Below are 21,565 nucleotides of genomic sequence, written 5' to 3'. Positions count from 1 at the left end.
TATCTATTAGTAAATCCAACATAGAGTCCTCTTTTAGCTCTGAATTTATCATTCATTTATTTGAAATCACTCAGCTGTGGAGTGACACAGAGATCCTACCTGGGACCCTTTTTGGTTTGGCTTTTTGTGATGTAAATTGAAGATAAACCTATATTTTCATCATTCCACACATTTAGAGATCACTAACCCATAACTTGTTAATGATCTGGTCCTGGTTCTGAAACAATAGGATGATTTAATTAATTAACTCTCATCAGTCAGCAACTTTTGATGCGACTTAATCAAATTTTCTAATAATCCTGCTTCGTGAGCAGTTTAAAAGCATATACCAGTGAGATGAGTTTTGTTCATAACAAGTCCATTTCACTCTTTACAATTCTGCCAGCAGCGTCCCTCTGTCAAGAGTCAAAAGTGAGAATCTGACCTTTAATAATCTGCCAGGAATGCAACGTGCCCGGGCATAGAATATAACACCCCCACCCACCCCCCAAAAAAGGGTTAATGTGGAACTTTTGTTGTGTAGCCTCGGGCTGGGTTGTTTGAGTGCGCATGTAAAACATGCTATCCATCCGCGAGATCTTTGTATTATTATTATTTTTTTTTTTAACAACAGATCTACAGTTTCAGCAATTAGATTTAAATTGAGCCTGATCTGAGAGACGTTCTTTTGCAGAAATTTTCTGAAATTAACGTGTGAGTTTGCACGTTAGTGTAAGTGCAGAATTGGTATCACTACGCACTTAAAGTAGATCCGGCTGGGGCAGGTTTGCAAGTCGACGAAAGAAAAAGTTAGAGAGGATGACTACAGAGGCGCACGGTGCCAGAGCCAGGACCAGTGGACGCCTCTGCGAGCTCAGCGACAACCCGACACCAAGAGTGCCTTTATTTTTCTAATTATTTCTCTTTGAATGAGAGCAAGTTTGGAGGGAGGCTGCATGGCATGACATGCAAATAGAAAGCAACAGAGTCTGTCAGTATTAACGCAGGCAGAGCCTTGTTTTATTCCTCCAAGATGAATAAAGACCAGAAGAGCCTGCGACAGCTCGCCGCGGCTCTACTCTTCCTCGCCCTGTGCGTCGCGGTGCAGCGTTCCGAGTCTGCGGTAAGTGCATTTCCATTTTATCATTATTATTTTTTTCCAGAGATTCGTGAGTCAAATAAAATCGCAAGATAACTGCACGGCGAACTCGACAGCCCCGCCGCTCTCGGTCAACCTGCGCCGGGACTCCATCGGCTCTTAGCTCAACCAAAGTTTATAAATAGAGAGACTGCTTTATAACAAGTGCTTATCCTCCTTCTCCTTATGGTATTCCCGCTGCCGTCAGGTTGCAAAGTAAATAATAACCTTGTAATTAAAAGCAATTACGCGCCTTTGCGCCGAGCCTTCATTGCACTTTTTTTTCTTTTTTCTTTCTTTTTTTTTTTTTTATTCCTGAGTTCCCCTTTGTAGTTTCGTGGAAGAAGATCGGACGGTGTTTGCGCCCCGTTCCCCGCGCATCACGACTCATTCCCTGTTTCTCTCCAACCCATTTGCCAAGCGTGGCACACCTTTCCCAACCTGCGCCTGCCTTGTCGTCTTGTAGCCAGAAGATTCGGGGTAGATATAATGTCTGAGTTTGGAGGAACTTTAACTCATTTAAAACTACAGCTATCTGCCTACAGGCATGCTGCTTGTCTCACGTTGCACAGTGCTTCGTTCGGTGGTGATTTCCAGAGGAGGGATTGTGATTTTCTCTGCCTTTGTCCAGGTGTGTCTCGTCTGCAGGTGTGCAGCAGCTGCTTTCTGGCCCAAATTGAAAGTATAGAAAAATATGTTCATGCTCATTGCTTCCAAGCTGCAGCAAAAAAAAACTTGACTATATTATGACAAAGGTGACATTTGCCCTCGCACTTTATTAGAAGCAGGGACCCTGGAGGTTGTGGAGTGAGTTTACGCATATACTTTACCTCTCTTCACCCTCTGCAATCTAAAAACAAGTTGAAATCCTAAATTTCCCCTGATTTGACAAAGCCAGTTTTGTATTTGAAATTCAGTGGCAACTGAGCAGCAGATCCTTCAACTTTTACATATCCGCAGCTGCAGTATCAAGAAATCAAATCGCTGCTCACGCTTTACTCCTCATGTAATATTCCACCAGGATGAATATTCACACGTCATTAATAATTCATGAGGCGCGGTTGCTCATGATCCCGCCCCCACACATCAGGCGTGTCCATTCAGGCCTGGACACTGATCATCAGCCTTGTGACAGAGCCGAATTTGCATTTTCCAATCATGCAGTAGAGCAAACCTTATAAACATCTGCATCCACTACTTTTATGGCTATTTGAGCTTAGTATGCCAGGTTTAGGTCCAGTCAAACCTTTTAAAGTAAAAATATGTGCAACAAAGAATCTGTAATTAGTGACCTTTCTACCGCTTTCAAGCACACATTAAACTTCCAAAAAGATTTCTTGAAAGCTGAAAAAGTTTACGGTTCTCACGAATCAAGGATGCCGAAGAAGAGCTGTTCACTTATTTTACCAATTTTAACACAGAAAAAGTTTATTCCCAGTAATCCCAGTGCGCTCACTGTCGCCTCCTAGTGGCCATACAGCTTATAGAAAATGCTCGTTTCTTTTTATAAAACACCCAGGCTTTTGTAACATTTTAAAGCACTTTAGTGTCTAAAAAAGATTTTTAAAAATATATTTATTTTCCTAAAAATAAAAAATATAAAAAATACACGTGCTGCAAGTCTCATACATATCCACTGTTATTTGGCCGTGTGTGTGCTGTTCTAAGTCAAACTCCTGAGGGATACTTACGTTGCAGTGCCATGTTGTTGGGAGGACCGGTGGTTTAGTTATTAGAGAAGACACTTTGGGACCAGTAAATAACCCAAAATTGCTCGCTAGGTGCCCCTACATGTTTGTCTACTTGGATGGCTTAAGTACAGTAAACAGATTTATGCGTGTACATATATCTTAAATAAAGACCCAACCCCTTCTATATCTCCATTCCTCCCTCCACCCTGTACCTGTATCTGTTCCCAAATGCAAATTTCACCTTTATCCACATAGATGATTCTATATGTATTTGTGGTGAAGTTTAAAAAGACTTTTGGGATTTTAAGATAAAGTTTACAGGTTAGGTAAGGGTTATACACTGAGTTGAGATGTTTAGACATGGGTCTGGGGGCTACGCAGTGCATTATGTCAAAGGAAAGTTCTTTCAAACATAGAAACACGACTTTGTGCGTGTGTGCGCTCATATTAACCCCCTCACAGATATACATCTTCAGTCAGCCAGGTGAAGGAGTTCAGCGGTAATGCACACCCAGAGGCTTCCCTTTGAACCCGTCATGCTACGCAAACCACAAACTCACGCTTGGTTTCATGCATGTTCCCCCACACACGTGAACAGAGACTCACACACACACACACACACACAGATTCACATGCACGATTGCTTAGCCACACTCTATATTATGGGATCCCTCACCTGTGACGTGACCCACATCCCAAGTGGGGTTTGTCGCGGGGGAATCTGTCTGCTCTTGAGTTTTGTTTGTGTGTGTGTGGTGAGGGAGTTTAGTTCAACAGTCATAACATCCATATGGGATATCGTAGAAATCTATGATGTGAACACAGATCTTCCACTGAAAGAGAGAAAGGAAGTCTTTTCTGGCGAGACTTTTGTTGCTGTTTCTCATGCAGCTTTGTCTCATCTTTGTTAATTTTTTTCAGGAGTTCTTATTTTGTCTGCTGTTAATTCTTCTTTTCATGCATCATGCATGCATAAAAAAGTCAATGGAATGCAGTGATATTTAGAGACACTTTTTTAGAGACAAAAATTAAGCGCAAATTTGAGAGAGAATTCCATTTCCCCGCGGCTTGTCTCTTCAGGCAGGTCACAGCCCAGCAGGCTCTCTATCCTCTCTGATGTGGTGACCAAAATTTACACTAAGGTTCGCAAATCTGAGCCACAGCATCGCCTCAAGCCCTCTATATCTCCATTGTTCTCTCTTTTTTCAGGATTCAGTCATTAAATAGCAGTGCAGAAAGCGGCCACCAGAAGACACACAGCTACTTTATACATGTATTTAAAATACACTCAGACAGTACTTGTGTGTGTGTTTTTCCAGACTGGACTCACATTGTGGTGTCAATGAGCTGCAGATGCCAGCCTGTTAGAATTAACAGACGGACAAAAGTCAATGAGAGCTACCACCAGATGTTTAGACAGCTAATTACCCCGATCCAGAATATACACTCCACCTCCTTCTCCTCCTCTGCATTTACTTTCTCAATCATTCTCCCCATTTACAACTTCACTTGAAATTTTCCTGAAGTGGTGTAACAGTAGCTGTAGCAGTAGCAGCAGAAGTAGAGCATCGAGGATGGCAGGAGTAGCGGCAGTACTAGTAGAACTGCATGTAGTGGTAGAAGTAGTAGCTGAAGGTTTAGAGGTAATAGTTGAGTGTCTGGCAGTAGTATTAATAGTAGTATTGATACACCTACAGGTAGTAGCAGTAGTAGGAGCAGGAGTAGGACAATGACTAGTAGAAAGGAGGAGGAGAGAGAGTAGCTGCTAGGAACAACAGTTGTAGTAAAAGTAGAATTAATAGTATAAGGAGGGGGTGAGGGCAGTGACTACTAGTAGAAGGAGTAGTAGTAGCTAGTAACAACATTAGTAGCAGAAGTAGTAGGAGGACAATGAATAGTAGTAGTATTAATAGTAGTAAAAGGAGGAGTAGCTAGTAACAACAGCAGTATAGTAGCAGCTTGTAGCAAGAGTAGGAGGTGTTGGACAATGAGTAGTATAATTAGGAGCATGTTCTGCAAGTATACCTGTACTTACTTCTGCAAGTATTATTAGTATTTACAGGCTAGTAGTAGTAGTAATAAGTAATCATATCAGAAGAGGCAGTAATAGCAACATGTTGTCGTCATTTAAAAATTGCCATCTGGGCAGTAGTGGTGGTAGTAGTGCAGTCATATGTATTAACTGTAGTAGTAGTAGGCTGCCTATATTAGTAGATGCAGTTTTGGTGGTATGTCAGTAGTTGTAGTGGAAATACTACATTAACACTAGTAGTACCATACAAGTTACAATGCAATCAGAGCAGTGAAATCATTTAGAAATGCTACCAATCCTAGTGCTTTACTGATCAATACACAGTACAAACATGTCTATGTCCTCTCCCTCTCTCATAAACTGATCATCTCTTTTAATCTTAATGTACATAAAATGTCTCTTTGCGTCACTTACACTCAGACCCCTCTCTCCCCCTTTCTGCTGTCTCCCCTTCAGTGTTAAGAGGAGGGCAAACATGCCATGTTTGTTTGAGACCTCTTTATTTACTCCGCCTCTCAGTGTTTGGGCACTGGCTTTAAAGGTCAACCATCAGTCCAGCCAGGGTTGTCACCTTAATGGTTGTCAGTTAAAAAGAACATCAGCTGTGTGACAATAAGGACAGGTTTCCCTTTATTGTAGGGTTAATAAATGTATCGAAGTCAGGGATGGAATAGTTCTTCCACTGCAGAAACTCACAGATTTTGGATCTCCAAAAGGAGAAAACTCATTTTACTTAATCAAAAGACTTCAAAGATGAAGCTTCTTCACCTCAGATGAAAAATGTGGAAAACATCAGAGAATCTGTGACCTAAAAAAGCGACAGCAAAGTCGGTTGAGTCACCCACAGCTGATTTAAATACCTGGCTGGAAAATCAATCTGATCTTTAACCTGTGGGTCATCTGGGTTTAAAGCCACATGTGGTTTCTCCCAGAAAACATTCTGTTGGAGAAATTCGTTGCGCTGCAGTGATGAGGGCTTACTTATCCATTTCATCTTGTTCTTCTTGTCTCTCTCTTATTCTGCACCGCTGTGTCTTTGATCTCTCCACAGTTCACACAAGACCTGCAGAAACACCAGGCAGAGTCACATGGGAAGTTGGAAGTGTTTTCATCGATACACATGTACATTGAAGGAGGTTATGCTTTGAGACATTAGCTCGTGATTGAGTGGGTTGAAAGTCGGGGGAGAGAGAGAGAAGAAGGCTTTTGGTCGTAGGATCAGATTTTGGTGGTGATCCAAACCTGGAATTTGCGTGGTTTTGTGGTGTACTGTTATGTTGAATTCAAGGGCTGATGGGAAAGTCAGATGTAACCTAACAACAAAAATGTAAGATGGGCACAGGGGAAATGTAGAGATGTGTTTTTGTTGTGGACTATTCACTATAAACACCCAACATTCATTATTGTGTCTTTGTTCGACGTACTTAAGCTTTTGGATCAAATGAACCAAGTTATTGAAATAGGTAGTGATGGAGGCTTTAGTCTAATCTAGTTGAGTTTGATCTAGTGGTTGGATTTTGTCTAAATCAGGACAGCTTGGATTGTATCCTGCTTTATCCTGAGTGTGTGTTTGTGTGTGTGGCTGTGATCCAGTGGGCTGCCTGACAAATCCACCTACAAGCAGCAGTCACAAGACCTGTCCCCTTCCTCCTCACCACCCTATGTTTCTCTTTTCGTGTGTTTTTTTGACCTTCTTTTCTGAATCTTTCCCGTCTTCTTGTTTTTCTTTAACAAAATGGATTTTGCAGCCCAGAGGAAGCACACATAGTGCTGCTCAGCGTTCCAAGCGAAATGAGATGTAAGAGAAAAAGCCGTGGAAGAACCAGCTTCAGGTGGGGTGGAAAAAACAATAAAGAAGAGTAATTGCGAGCAAAAGAAAAAACAGTTCTAAGGATCAAATAAAACTGACGGATGTAAGACTGAAAAGCATGTGTCCTCGAAAAATTTATTGTTTTGCATTCTTTCTGAGCAGATGACGGAGGGAGACGAGCTTTAATCTGAGATCAGTGGGATATTTTGATGTAGATGTCTCCTTCTTCCTCTCTTCATGCAGAGCGCTTTATGGCTTCCATGGCTGCAGGATGAAGTTATTAACTAATCTGACCCGAGCTGCCTCGCCGACATCATTCAGCACCTTCTCATTACTGTCAGATGTGTCTCCCATTACTTCTTCTTCTTCTTCTTCTTCTTCTTCTTCACTGAAAGTCAAGCTTTTTTTAGTGAAATCTATAGAGGTTGGGTGTAAAATCTGGCATTTCATTTTGTGAAAAACTGTTCAATTTCAAGGCCATACCAACACATATGCAGGTGATGTGCATTATTCATCTGCTCAGGTGTGCACGTATGAAAATGTTGCATGCAAGGAGTGAGGTGCAAAATGTGCGAATATCATGCAAAACAATTCAAATCCATTGACAATAATTATATTATATTATTCACATGGGTGTCATCCATACGTCACAAGAAGAAAGCAAACTGTTTTAGACATTTTTGTGAGCAGTGATTGTCCTGGATGTGGCTCAGTAGCTCAGAAGCCATGTGAGCAGATGACATCTTCATTCTTAATCAGCTGACAAAGCTGTGATTGGTTGTTGGTTTTTTTTAAAGGTGGGTGCCAGCCACAACAGGACACCACAACTGTCTGACTAAGAAATGTTTACAGGTCTGTTACCAGGCTGGTTTAGTTATTTCTCTCAACATTGGTACCTTTGGTTGTTTTGCTGGTTGCAAGTTTGGTTGGTCACTTGGTTGCTTTCTTGGTTGGTTGGTTGGGAGTTTGTTTGAAGGGTCTCTTCCTCATCCCTATATAAGACCTGTCACCAGCCCAAATCTCTGTTAGCTCACATGCTAATATCAGCAACTCATTGGGTATATAGCCGATCTATCCTGAAGCTATCAACCAGCAGTCATATAGGACATTAAATGCACAGGGTTTACACTGTACAGGTGAGCTGAAAAAGATCATTTACTGATGGATGAAAAGTAGAAATAGGGAACACAAAGTATTTTGCCCCACATTATCTCATTTACTGAGTTGCTCGAGAGAAAGTGATATTGAAGAGCGATAACATGCAACAAAACACTGTGCTTGACTTGCAGTCTGGCTACGTATGAGCAGAGGGCAGAAAGTTGTTTTGATAGCTTCACTTTGAATACATAAGCTAAAGCAAAGAAGCGTGGGAAGGTGTCTGGTTCTCTCTTCTTCTCTGGTTTTCTCACTATTTTCAGTTCTCTCTCTTTGAGCTTGAGCACCTGTTTCTTTCATCATGCTGCAGAGTAGGGACCAGGGTTTCCCCGACAACCACATGGGGAAGAAGTGTGTGTTACGTTACATATTTCTGAGTGTAGAGTTACCACATTAGTTATTATATCTTAGTCCAGACGGAGACATTTCAAAGTAAAGTCTTCAAATTAAATGCACTCGTCTGTTTCACCCATTCCATAAAACAAACTCTCTGAGAATTATGACTTGTCCCAGCAGCAGTAGTGTAAGGTTGCTGTTTTTATCTAAAAGCAATGACTAATTTTCCTGCCATATGGCAGCAGCATAACACAGTGTCACAAACACTGGCCTATAATCTTATACAATTAATACGTTTGACTTTGCTAAACTGTCCGGGTTCGAGTCCAGCTCGGGCCTTTCTGGGTGGAGTTTGCATGTTCTCCCTGTGTTTGTGTGGGTTCTCTCAGGGTACTCCAGCTTCCTCCCACCTCCAAAGACATGCTTGTTAGGCTAATTGGTGACTCTAAATTGACCTTAGGTGTGCGTGTCAGTGCGAATGGTTGTATGTCTCAGTGTTAGCCCTGCGATAGGCTGCCGACCTGTCCAGGGTGTACCCTGCCTCTCGCCCGATGCCAGCTGGGACAGGCTCCAACAACAACCCGATTAGGCGGTACGGAAGATGAGATGAGATGAGACTTTGCTAAACTAGCAAACAGATGTGACAGAAACAGATTGTTTCTCTCGGACAAAACAATTTCCCTGTGGGGATCAAAAAATTGATCTTGAATCTTGAATCTTGAACCGTCAGCATTCACCTGGAAATTCGACATTCTCTTCTCTTTTTCTCTGTTTTTGGGCTCCACCATCTCCTGTAAGGAATATCAAGCTCTTTAGCAGCTACATGCTCCTTTTTTGCATATTTGTTTCCTTGTTAGTAACTGTCTGTCTTTTGTCTTCTTAGTCAATGTGTTGGACTCAACTGAAATAAGAAACAGATGCTACCCTGTTTTAGTCTCTATCAACTTGTGCAGGAAACACCAAGCACCCTAGCAGCAAACTGCTCTTCTTTGCTCACCAGCTAGCATCAAAAAGCTGCAGGAAAGCAACAGGCTCTAAAACCAAAACTTTGACTCCAGTGGGCTTGGCAAAGCTCGTAAATGTCACTAAATTGTAAAGATTTTGGCACTTTCCCTATGTCTTCATTCCTACCTCCGTTCATTCTTCTTCTGTCATTTTGTCAGTCTTTTTGTCTTGTCCTCTGCTTCTTTGTCTCTTACAAATCAATTTAGTCTCATTAAGTCCTGGTAACTGACCTTAGCACTTGCAAACACCGCATATAACTAGTGTCTGAGTATGTGTGTCCATCATTTGAGGACGCTTCTTTAAAGAGCTTGTTATGGCTTCAGGTTTGATTTTTGCGCTTTAGTAATAATGTTTCTGGGTGTCGGGGGTAAGCCATGTCAACGATTGTCCCCACAAAGGCAGAATGTGAATGTGTGAGTTCCTCAGGTGGAGTCTGACATTAATCCCAGGCCAGTGTGGCGGCTGGTATGCAGCTAAGCCTTTAGCATGCAATCGGAGGATAATGTTCAGCATGTTCATGTGTGTGTGTGTGTGTGTGACTGAGCATTTTTTTCATCACATAGTGGTACAGCAAGGCGTCACAGGAGATAAAGTCACCTGATCCACTGCTTATTTATGGGTTCACCCTCTTATCTCTATCTTTATTTAATTTCTTTATTTCATTTTTGGGAAATTTGTGACTTTTCTCTTTGTGGATAACTTTGTGACCGTGTGTTTTCTGAAGAGTTTCCTTCATTTTCCATCAAGTTAAATTTGAGCTATCCTTGTCACATTTGGACAGAGCAGATTAAAGGAGGAGGCCAAAAAATAAATATCAATCCGTAGTGATTACAATGGTCCCTTCTTCTGCCTCTAAAAGTCTATGTTGTCACTCCTCAGACTGTCCTACATGTTCTGTCATTCTATCTTTATTGCCAGTATACTGCAATTCAGAATGAAATTTCAAATATGTAGACATCCCTGAGCCTTTCTTTTTCTTTTGCATCTGTCAGTATCATTGTGTTTGTGCGTTTCAACGCTGAATGCACGACATTCCTCGTCTCCTCTGGACAAACAACCCCCACCCGCTGATCAAAACAACAGAAGATACCAGACGTCTGTCACAGCACAGAAATGGCAGGGTGGGAAAGAGGGACGTAGAGGTTTTAGGGTAGGGTAGGGTTTTTAAAAGGCACACATTTCAGCCACTATACAACAAGAGCTATGAAGAGAGATTTACCGATGTGTTTAGTTTGTATTTTTAATGTGATTTTATAATTTTAAAAAAAGAGTAAATGATAACTGTCTGACTGGGCGAATTGTCTGGGATAGATTGCTTAGTGGACAGTAAATATATACCATTAAATAACTGAGAATCCACTGTCTTCAACTTTGCTAAAATGCTAAAATCTTCAATGACACAGCATTGTTGTGCATAAAAAGCAAATGTTTTTGAGTTGTCAAGGTGAGGGCGTCCACCTTTTCCTCTTTCACTTTTTCCGATTTTCTAATGGAAAACCAATGCTTGCACGTGTGTCATTAGAAGCCAAGTATGTTAAAGAGAAACGTGAGCAGGACGTGAGCCTGCTCTGACCTGTTTCTTCACAAGATCAGATCAGACACTTAGGGCCCGGAGAAGCAAGAGAGAGCATGTTCGGGTCGGAGGATCGGAATCAAGCTGCAGCCTAAAAAACGCAGCCAGCACTTCAAATGCAAGTGTATTTTATACTCTGTGGACAAGTGTAGACAATTAAACCAGCTCAGTTATAGATAATATTGATTTACTGAGCACATTCTGTCGAGTGCATCTATATGCATGTCATTGTAATGAACATTTTTAGAAACAGAGCCCCAAGTCATACTGAGACTAATTCTGTGATCAGTCCCTGAATTGCATAATAATATTACTGTAATACACTATTTTTTAAGAAAGTTAACAACTTATCATTTCCCATCATGTTCCAGACTTTGAATCATAAATATTTAAAGTTCTGTTCAGTTTAAAGTGGCTTCGATGTGTTCTACTCATGTTACCGCCCTCATGTGGCGAAGGAGCAGAGCTACAAGTGGACTGGTAGGTGCAAGGTGTGTGCAAAAAGAATATTTGGCCAAAAATATGTGGACCACCCCTTCTATACCTCTAACAATATTCACCTTTATGGCACATAATGACATTTTAAACAAACTTTATTACCTCTTAATGTCTAATAAATTTCATAGTCAAGGACAGACAGGACATCGTTCAACAGAGTACACTTAACTCTAACATACGGAGGGTCTGTCTGAATGAGAAAAAAACCTAACCTGAGGTGAAAGAGTGCAGAAGACTGAGCCACTAATCCCACCTTGAACCATAAACACACTTCCATGCTTCCTGTGTTGAGCACAGGGTATGCATGTCCTACCCTCCCTATCTCTCTTGCAGATTAGAGTATCAGGACACGCTGTACAATCTTGTTTTGTCTCCTCCAGAAGTGACTGGCCAAATATTGAGGTTAACCTGCAGCCCATCCAAACAGAGACACACCTCTGGCATGCATGTCTTGATGCTTGGTTTATGGAAGCATGAAGCAGTCATACTGTCGGTTCGAAGGTTTACGCAGATGTGTAAACATGGCCACTTGTGGACACAAACATGGATTTATTCAGGAATAACAGCTGAAACTTGCTCAGATGTAGACTGAGAGACAGAAATTTGGGTTTAGGCATCAGTGAACTTGAACAAAATAAGTCAGATTTGATTTTATCTGGGTGAATTCAAACATACTTAGAAAGTGAAGGTCTCCTTATTCTTCTTCCTCTTTCTCTCAGTTTGAACGTTTTACCCGTCACCCTTTCTCTCGCCACTTCTCCTCCCCTTCCTCGTCTCAGTCTATCCCTAGGCTACACATAGTCAGGTATTCAGCTGGCAAGCCGCCGCTCCCCTCTCTAATTTCACGTTGCCCGTAGCTACAATGCGGCGTGCCAAGTCGTGATGTATGTGGAGAATAGAGGGCAGGGCATGTTTGAACCTGAGCTGTAATAGGGCTGGGCCAGGTTGGCCAGGGTTGGGCTAGGTCAGGCTGGGCTGGGCCGGGTTGTCATGTCTCTCCAGAGAATGAATTCAACCTCTGTTTATAAAAGTGTCTCTGGAACAAGCATAGACATATCAGGTAGAGCAGCCAGCAGCAGCAGACTTGCACCAGTTGTGATGAATATACAGAGCCAATCTTATTGGAACTTAGAGACAGCAAAGTGAGAATAAGTGCAAGGACTTCGAATAACGGTGCAGATTCTATTCTTGAGCACCTGTAGTGTCTTAAAGCCAGCCCATCTTCATCTAAAAATATACTCAAATTTCCAAGTCTAATGAAACAACTGGAGCTTAGCTATGCCCCAAGCAAAAAAAAAACTTCCAGTCATGTTGGTCTAGCCAAGAGCTGGAGAGCATAAACTGTCGTGAAAGAGTCATTTCAAATGAACCTCCATCTCCTGAATAAAGTCCACCATTTGACTTCCAGCTGGAAGTCTACCTCTGCGCCGACCCGCAAGCGTGCAAATGTTTCTGGCATGATTCACTGGCAATCTCTAGTTTCCGTTGTTTATGGATGAGGATGTGTTGCTTGAAAGAACCGGGACATTGTTGGACTCGTGAACAAAACGGATGCGGGAAAAACAAGCACGTTCATCTGCTTGGAGCATACACAATATGTTTGCCCTGGTGCCGTTGGTGAGCATCTGTGGCCGCATTCTATGTTTTTTTTTTTCTTATGTGCTCATGGATCATTTTGGTCTATATTCAGGCAGCGTTCTTTGATTTTGGTTTTGTATGCCCATACCTAGAGACTTCATCCCACTTTCATAACTTGCGGCCAGTGTAGGCATCACTTAAATGCTGCCTGAGTGTCAGTTTTTGTCAAGCGCCACAAAAGCCACAAAAAACTTTATACTCTTTGTATTCTCCTCCTTTGAGGGTTCTTATTTGTTCGGTCACAGTCTTGTGTCGGATTAACAACAAACACACATTTGGGGAAGATACGATGAATGAGACCCTCTCCTGTCTTCTGTTCCCATACATGTGCAGGACATTAGCGGCAAGTGTTTACCTCAAACCTCTACGGGACTGTTTAGATAAAATCCCATCTCATGTTTTAGGAATTCCAAAACATTTGCATTTGCTATCTATTTGTTATCATTACACTGCAGTAATGTAAGGTGGCCAGCAGAGCAAGACCCTTAAACCGGCACATGTTCGCTTTTCATGCTCACAAAGACTTCATATGACTGAGTTGAAGGAAAATGCAGTGGGAGATGAAAGAACGCAACGGAGGGTGAGGTGTGTTTTTACAGATGTGTGTTAGCAGATGGGGTGAGGATGTGTCTGTGTGTCGCTCAGTGATCTCTGCAGGCGACATTAGCTTAAGTGTTTCAGTTTTGTAGCAATGTTCACTCAAGCATGAAACTGCCCGAGTGTTTATTTTATCTCTGTATATTGATATGTTTCCTGAGAGGCCACGCCCCCTCATGAAAAGCCCTAAATGGTCAGCTCCACAGGTCTGAGCAGTCTCTGCCCGTACGTTCATTTTACAAAAAATATGTAAATGTCCCTTAATGCAAGCTGAGTCATCAACATGTTTTAGCCTTAATAATGATAATGCTTTGGTTTTATATTGCGCTTTTCCATTAGATGCTCAAAGTACTTACAATTGAATACATTATTCAACCGCTCACACAGTCACACCCTGGTGGTGGTAAACTGCCTGACAGTAGTCACAGTTGATCTGGGGCAGATTGATAGAAATTCCAAAGTCTGAGCGGGCTCCGCCCATACATTAATCTACTCTAATCTAATCTACTTAAATTCCTGATATAATATCTTTTGTCATACCAAACATCCATAATTTCCAAAAAAAATAAAAAATAAAAAATCCAACTCATGCATCTAATCTGAATCACGTGTTGATTAAAAATCCAAATCGGTTAGCTGCACAAAGAACAACTCGATAACACGTCCTATTAACAAAATGTAACACCAGCGTAACTGTTTCAAGCAGCCTGCAGAGATGGTTGTCAGCTTGCAGGCCTCTCTCAGTGGGGGGTCACAGAGGTCAACATTCATTAGATGAAATGAAAAGAAAGGAATGAAAATTGCGTAGAGGGGAAAAAAAGAGAGAGAGAGAATTCCTGGGAATATCAATGGAATTCTTGGACCGGTGCTGTGGCACGATGGTATTTGTGTTTAGGAAACGTGGGGTTTCGTCATTAAGGGGGTCTTCCTCATCCATAGAGCCAGCAAATGAGAAGACACGTGGTTGCAAAAGTTTATTGCCAAAGTGAAAATATTTTGTCTGGTCGTATTTCTCTTCTGGAGTCATCACATTGTAGCAGTCAGAGTCCAGCTGTGATGAAAGGGATCAACGGTGTGATGCGGTGGCTTTGAGCTTGGAGTGCCACACTGCAGAACAAGACAAGAAGGGCCACACAGAGACACGTGTGGGCTTCTTTATGGTGACATAACCAGCTTGGTGGTCGGCCCAAATCTGAGTATTCTTCAAATTCTGAAATATTGCAAAGGGTTTAAACTAGATTAAGAACTGCTGGAACTCTCATACTGACAAGTTGCACATTCTAAATATGACCTCAGAGCAAGGTCTCAGATAGTAGTTTATGAACTGTTTGTATCAGTAATCTTCATAAGATCAAGTCAGTACAGGCTTTGTAAAATATGGACATTGCATATCTACTTCCTTGCATTGGTCAAATAAATGCTAATTTCCCAGGGGTACGGGCGGCACTATTTTGTACATAGTACATTATATTAACTAACTACCTAAATTGACAGAAACCAGTCCACTAACATGGAGGAGGTGGAGTTTATGATCTACACTCCAGCCAGACACCAGGGGGCACTCTCCTTGCTTTGACTTCACTTTTGAGGAGCTGTTGTGTCATCCATTTTAATATACAGTCTATGATCTATTTATTTACAACATAATTGTTGAAAAAGATTACAGGTCAGCCTTTTAAGGGTTGTGTTCTCTTTCTTTCTCTCGCTTTCTCGTGGATCGTAATTCTACCGCAATCGTTTCAAGAATGAAATACCTTCATAAATATGTTTATTTTTGGTGTGAACATGTTTTAGACTGCGTTCAAAAAGCAAAAGATGACAATGTTCAAAAGGAGGAAATACACTCTGTTTGTACGAACAGCTGTGTGTCTCTGCAGCGTGAACAGCATACTCTAAGTGTGTGTCTTCATGTGTTCATTTTGTTCATGGCAGGGCCATGTCTATACGTGTCTAATCATCAGTCTTTGATGAGCAGGGAAATTCCAGTCTCGCCAGTCTAATCCTCGGGTACATGCCTTCCGCTTGCTCACCTCTAGAGATGGGATTTACGGCTCTTTGAAGGGAGACGGATCTTGTGGATCCGTTCCTATTAAAGAGTCGTTCAAAACACTGGTTCATTTCTATATTCATTTATTTTTAAGATGCCAGTCTAGGGGTTACCCATTTTATGTTGGAAAAAAATTCACTGGGAGGAATGATAGGGTAAGATTTAGATCAGACTCATTCAAATTTAGACATCCTTTCAATACATATTTTTCTGGAGGGCTACCTGATTTTGATTCTAGGCTAACTCAATTTTAATATCTGAGCATTCATCCTAGCATTCATTGTATGTATGATGTATCTGCCTGTTACATTCTGACTTTGTTACTCAATGGTCTGATAGACTGTGTGATTGTAGAAGCTTTAGCTCAAAAACTAGTTTTGATCTACTTCAATAAACACCGATCTCTGAAGGGCAGAATTTCTGTATTCCTTTTTTTTTTTAGATCAAACAAATCAAATGTGTTGTTACACGATCGTTAATGGGAATGCATGTGCGACTGTTTATATACAGTTTGTCTCGCGATATCCCACACTTTTTTAATGATCGTGGAAAATTGGTAATCCACAAGCTGCTTTGCATCCGAGGAGAATAGGAGATTTGTCAGCAGATATCGAGTTCTGTGCAGGACACAGTGATTTATTCTAATATCTGCAGCCTTTTGACAAACTTCAACAAACTGAAAGCATTAAAAAAAATACACCCATGCTGCCAAATGTTCACCTGCAATGTACGCCTCTCTCACAACGGGAGGTCCGACGAGTCAACCCGGGACTGAAAATGCCAAAGCATACCAAAGGGATGCTTGTGTGAAACACAACAAAAAACTAAAAGAAAAGGTCGAGAAAAGTCTCGTAGCTGCAACTCTATTCCCATTGTTAGTGTTTAAGAGCTAGTCAATAGATACAGTTCGTTCACAAACGTCTCAACTCTACCTCCTCATCTATCCTCACCTGTATCAACTCCACATCCTTTCATACACACCCTTGTCGTGCAGTTTGTTTTTTACCAGATACATTGATTTTATTGTGTCATTTAGTGGAAACATCCACCCTCAGAACATCATAAATCATTTTTTGCCTTTACAGTGTCTTTTAGTGCACTTAAAGATGTTTCGTAAATGAATGTTTAGATTTGCAGATTAGTACATTTATGGTCAGTTGCTGCCTCAATTATTGATTCATTCATTGGGATTGTTCCATTGCATTACTGCAGGTGTACATTAAGGGAAAATAGCCAAAGTAAATATATGAAATTTTATGAATATACAAGTAACAATATGTAATCCTCCATCATTTTTTATCTATTTTTTGGACACCCGAACATCAATTTAGAATATTGTAACTGTTTCATCATCCCTTCAAACTACCTTTCCTGGCAGGGAGTAACTACATTGCTCTCGTCTAAAGGCACCAGATTCCAGAAACAAAAACAGAAATTCTGCTTGCAATACACAGCAGTTGCTGGTCTATTGTGAATTTTTAAGGTAGACCTTGTTTTCAGTTTTAGTACTTGCCTCGTCCACATCAATTCATGGCTTGGCTTTTGGGCCGTTACTCCTCAAATGTGCTTTACATAAATAAAATAATAAAACATACAACAAGAAACAAAATCAAGAAACTGCCACCACACTCACACCAACATACACACTAAGAATTGCCAGCAAGACATGGCAGTAAGACACTGAAATAAATAGATTATAAATAAATAATAAATAAATAGATAAAGTAAATAAATAAAGCAATAAAATAGTAAATAAAAAGTTGAAATACTCTTTACCGATAAAAACTGGTTATAAATGTAAGTAAATGGACCATGCCACATAAAACACAAATAAAACAACTAAAAATCCAGTGTGATAAAATAGAGTTAAAGGAATCAAAATCATGTAAAAGCCTGAAAAAAAAGATGAGTCTTGAGCCTCTTTTTAAAAGTATCAACAGTCTCTGTGGCCCTGAGGTTCTCCAGCAGGCTGTTCCACAATCAGGGACCATAATAACTGAATGCCGCCTCCCCGCGTGTCCTACATCTAACTTGTGGTGTGGTTGAAAGGCCGGTGCAGGAAGACCTCAGGTTTCGTGAGGGTTGATACAGTAAAAGTAAATCAGACACATAAGAAGGCCCAAGACCGATAAGACATTTGTCTGCTTCTACTTCTTTTGGTAGGTGGGTAATACACTGATTGTGGTGAGTAGGTCATACAGCCTCAGTTAAAAGAATCTTAATTCCCCATCCCCAACATGCCCACTGTTCATGAAGAGCTGCTATATGTTGACTTTTCTAGTGCTTAAAGAGTATTCTTTAAGCACTAGATAACTATGCAGGGGATAACTGTGCAGTCTAAATTGGTTTTTGCCTCAGATTGTACATGTTGGGTTGGCATGATGGAAAAAGTGGGACGAAGGTGAGAAAAGAGAGTTAAAAGAGAGAGTAGACGAAATATCTGGAGCTCAGTGACCTTTTTAAGTGGATTACATGCGCCGCCTGGGCTGCTGGAGGGTTAGAGCGGGAGCGAACAGTGTGAACCGAGGGAGACAGGTGCTTTTAACACGGTATTAATTCTTCACCTGATGGAATAATAATGGCCACAGCAATTAAGGGGGATGTATCTGATCATACTACATGTTATGTTAATAGGTTGCAAGGGTCACGATAGGATTAAAAGGATGATTTAACCAATCAAAACAAAACAAAAACAGCATGTACGGAGAGATTTTATCGCTTTGTAAAGTCATTATCATGACGTTGATTTGATTTCTTTCAACCTGATTTAGCAACTGATATGAAACAAGCTTATAGTTACCAAGAGAACGGATTTGGGGCTTAAACCTTATTGATGGATGTCACGGACTGGTGGTTAGCGGGCAACTATGGATGCTTTAGAGATTTGCAAGAGCAAGTGAGGCTTTGTCGAGCTTTTCTGGATGGACTGGGGTGAAGAAGAGAGGGATGAGCACAGAGAGACAACGGGAGAACAGATGGATGCAGACAAAAAGAGACACAGATGGAGGTGAACAGGGTGTGAGCTGCAGGCCTGGGGGCGTGGGAGAGCAGACTGCATTGAGCTGAAGCAGACCGGAGTCTAATGTGGAGATCCAAGGCCTGTGAAAACACCTCAGCACACACATATTTTGATCACCAGTGCGCATTCAGACGTTTGCTCTGGGGACGGTTTCACGTGTTCGGTTGCGACGTGGGATCTGAACCGTCAACGCCGCGCTTTGCTTTAGTCTCTGAGCTACACAGGAAGTCGGGTGTGTTGTTAACACCTGGTTTATAACTGGGGACACATCCTGTAGAAGTGAGCACACAGTAATGTGGTAAATGTAGTATATTTAGTATGAGTCAGATATAGGTGGGTGGTGTAAACCCTAATAAACCATTAAAAGGGAAAATCATAGCTCCTAAAGTAAATATCAGGTGATGAGTTTCCAGGAGGGACAGAAAAATAGAGATAGAAAAACAGCCAGTTGTTATCGAGCATGTGTGGTGGACACTAGGGGGTGGTAGTTTCACACAAGAACAGGTGATGGGGAGGAAGAAGAGTGAGGGGTCAATAAATAGGAAGTAGGAAGTGTTTTGTGTAGTTCTTTTGTATGTTGGAAGTCTGAAGTAAAGTCTGGTCATCTTGTTTTACTGAATTAAGAGATAGAGATCAATTTAGGGGAATAACTGCTTTTGTTAAATTGTCTAGCTCCCCGGCAGCAGAATCATTCTGTCAAAAAAGAACATTTTGCTCTGATTGATATCTTGGGGCATGAATCTCTGGGGCATATTTAGCACCTTTGTAAACAGTAAATTTGGAATCTCTCATTGAAATGATTTAAGTCTGATTAAATGTTGTCTATTTAAACGTTGATAGAACAGGCAAGAAAACAGCATTTTTTTTAAAAAAATAAGGAAATAAAGGGAACTCCCTGAGTGTAAAAAGCTGACAAGAGCCAAGTGGTTCTCTCCTTCAAGGGATGTAACAGAAGAAAAGGGGTTTTGCAAACTTTATTGACAACACTGAGCTGATTCAGTAGAAGATGGCAAAGATTGATACCACATGGAGCAAACATGCTCAGAAGAAAGAATGGATTTATTGCAACCAGATTGAAACAATCAGATTAAGTGTTAACATGGTTATTAAGAGTTGATATTTCCCTTGTCTATGTTGTCGATTGTCGAAGGGTTACACCACCTTTCTCAATCTGATTGAAAACTCTGTCTGACCCGGTCACTTTTCTGACTGAGGCGCCTCGCATGAGGGCTTTTGATTCCGATTATCGGTAGAAAACGAGTGTAAACACAACCACTGATACACACAGAGACAAAAACTAGAACGCCATATCTTGCAAGAGTTCCACTGTAGGATTTGGTACAGATGTGAACAGCTGATTTTACCTTCCACTGCCTCCACTGACAGATCATTAGACTGCTGTTGTGAATTCAAGCCATTCATTCAGTAAACTCATGTTGGAACCAGTGGAAGGAGAAAGGCAGTCAGTTACCTAACCCATTTCTCCTGACTTTCTTAAAATATTGCTGTTTAATTATATCAGATGACTGATTGACAAAGACATCTCTCTCTCGATCCTGTGGTCCAATGTGATGATTATCTGGTTCATTCTAAAATAAATATCTTGAGTCTTTAAATAATGTTGTATATTATGCATTAGTCCAAGTAAAACATGGAAACAATCAACAGAAACATGGAGAAATAGGATTCCCCAACACAGAAGAATGCTGATTTGTCTGTCCTCCCATGCCCTCCATGCTTTTCTCACAACTTGCCTGCCTAATATGCTTGCAGCCAATGCCCATCTGGCATTCAATGTATCAACAAGAATGGGAAAAGTTTATCTGCAGCTTGGCATTCTCACTCCCTTCATGCCTCCATCCAATAACCCAGTCTTCTTTAGTGCTTCATGCGAGGGCTGCAGCTTTTCCACAGGTTAATATTTCGATGAGAAGAAGGGAAGCATTTTGAAAGATAAATGTGTTTTGAGATTAGCCTCGCTGACCTTCAGGTCATCATCAAACAAACCTCCCCCTAACTTCTGATGTGTGTCAAGAAATGTCTGTGTGGTAGTGTGATGATGCACCACCCTCTAGTGGCAGCAAACGCTTTACACATGTTCCTCAAAGTGTTCACAAAACATCTGAATTAATTTTGAAGGAGTCCTTGGCTTTTATTGGTATTTTACCTTGAGGTGAAAGGAGAGGTTGCGATTGCGTTAATCATCTCAGATGTGATGCCACAGGTTTTTGTTTTCTCTATGAGATTTTGGTGTTTTCTTGGTCGCACAGGTTTTCTTGGTCAAATACAGGTTGAATAATCTATTACTTTTGTTCTTCTACAGGCCTGCCATGGATGTGTGGGATCCAAGTGTGACTGCAGTGGAGTGAAAGGAGAAAAGGTTGGGAAATATGATATTTTTAAAATGAAAACTTAAAGCCTGACGTTGTCTGGTATGACAAATGCTGCAGCTTATGGCAGCTAATGATAGCAAGCTTTAGACAAATATTTTTTTTTCTGGTTATGCGCCTGTTTCCTGCACTCTTTAAAAACATTGCTGTATGATTCTTTTGTAGAAGAAACTATATTTTTATTTCTATGTGTTACAGAATTAAAGACAGACAACTTTTGTTAAAGGGAGACCTTTTAATGTTGTATTTGTGCATCAAAAACCAAAACTGAACTTTTCATACAGATATTACTCATAGCTTCTGGACTGGGTCTCCCACACCAAGCTTTCTATTTAAATGTAAACCTCCTCAAATTAAAGCTGCTATTTCAAAGCAAACATACCAAAGCAGAGAGACAACCACATATGAATAGACTTTATGTGGACATATGCATTTATAATTTCACTGACCGAGTCTGTTCGTTTCAGGGTGACAGGGGTTTCCCAGGTCTCACCGGACAACCAGGAGTTCCGGGTTTCCCCGGACCAGAAGGGCCGATCGGACCCAGAGGAGAGAAGGTGAGTCCACACCTGAAGAGCACTAAAGGAGAATTTGTGTTATTAGGAATCTACAGATCAATTCCAGGCTTTCATGCAGAATTATCAAAAGAGTAAACCT

General features: G+C 41.1%; 1 protein-coding gene across 4 annotated transcripts in view; it reads left to right on the top strand.

The window, feature by feature from the left end:
• Nucleotides 1-787: 787 nt before the first annotated feature.
• col4a5 (collagen, type IV, alpha 5 (Alport syndrome)) overlaps nucleotides 788-21,565 on the top strand; it is a 44,788-nt gene continuing 24,010 nt past the window's right edge. For 3 of the 4 annotated variants that reach the window (XM_047583243.1, XM_047583226.1, XM_047583235.1), the window contains exons 1-3: nucleotides 789-1,102; nucleotides 20,842-20,898; nucleotides 21,376-21,465. In XM_047583243.1, the coding sequence (XP_047439199.1) occupies nucleotides 1,013-1,102; nucleotides 20,842-20,898; nucleotides 21,376-21,465 (237 nt within the window). In that variant the 5' untranslated portion in view covers nucleotides 789-1,012. Of the gene's footprint in view, nucleotides 1,103-20,841; nucleotides 20,899-21,375; nucleotides 21,466-21,565 lie in introns of all 4 variants that reach the window. The other variant, XM_047583217.1, reaches the window with a different exon arrangement.

The sequence above is a fragment of the Mugil cephalus genome, chromosome 1, assembly GCF_022458985.1.
Source record: "Mugil cephalus isolate CIBA_MC_2020 chromosome 1, CIBA_Mcephalus_1.1, whole genome shotgun sequence".
NCBI lineage: Eukaryota > Metazoa > Chordata > Actinopteri > Mugiliformes > Mugilidae > Mugil > Mugil cephalus.
This window is presented reverse-complemented; position numbering and strand designations above follow the sequence as displayed.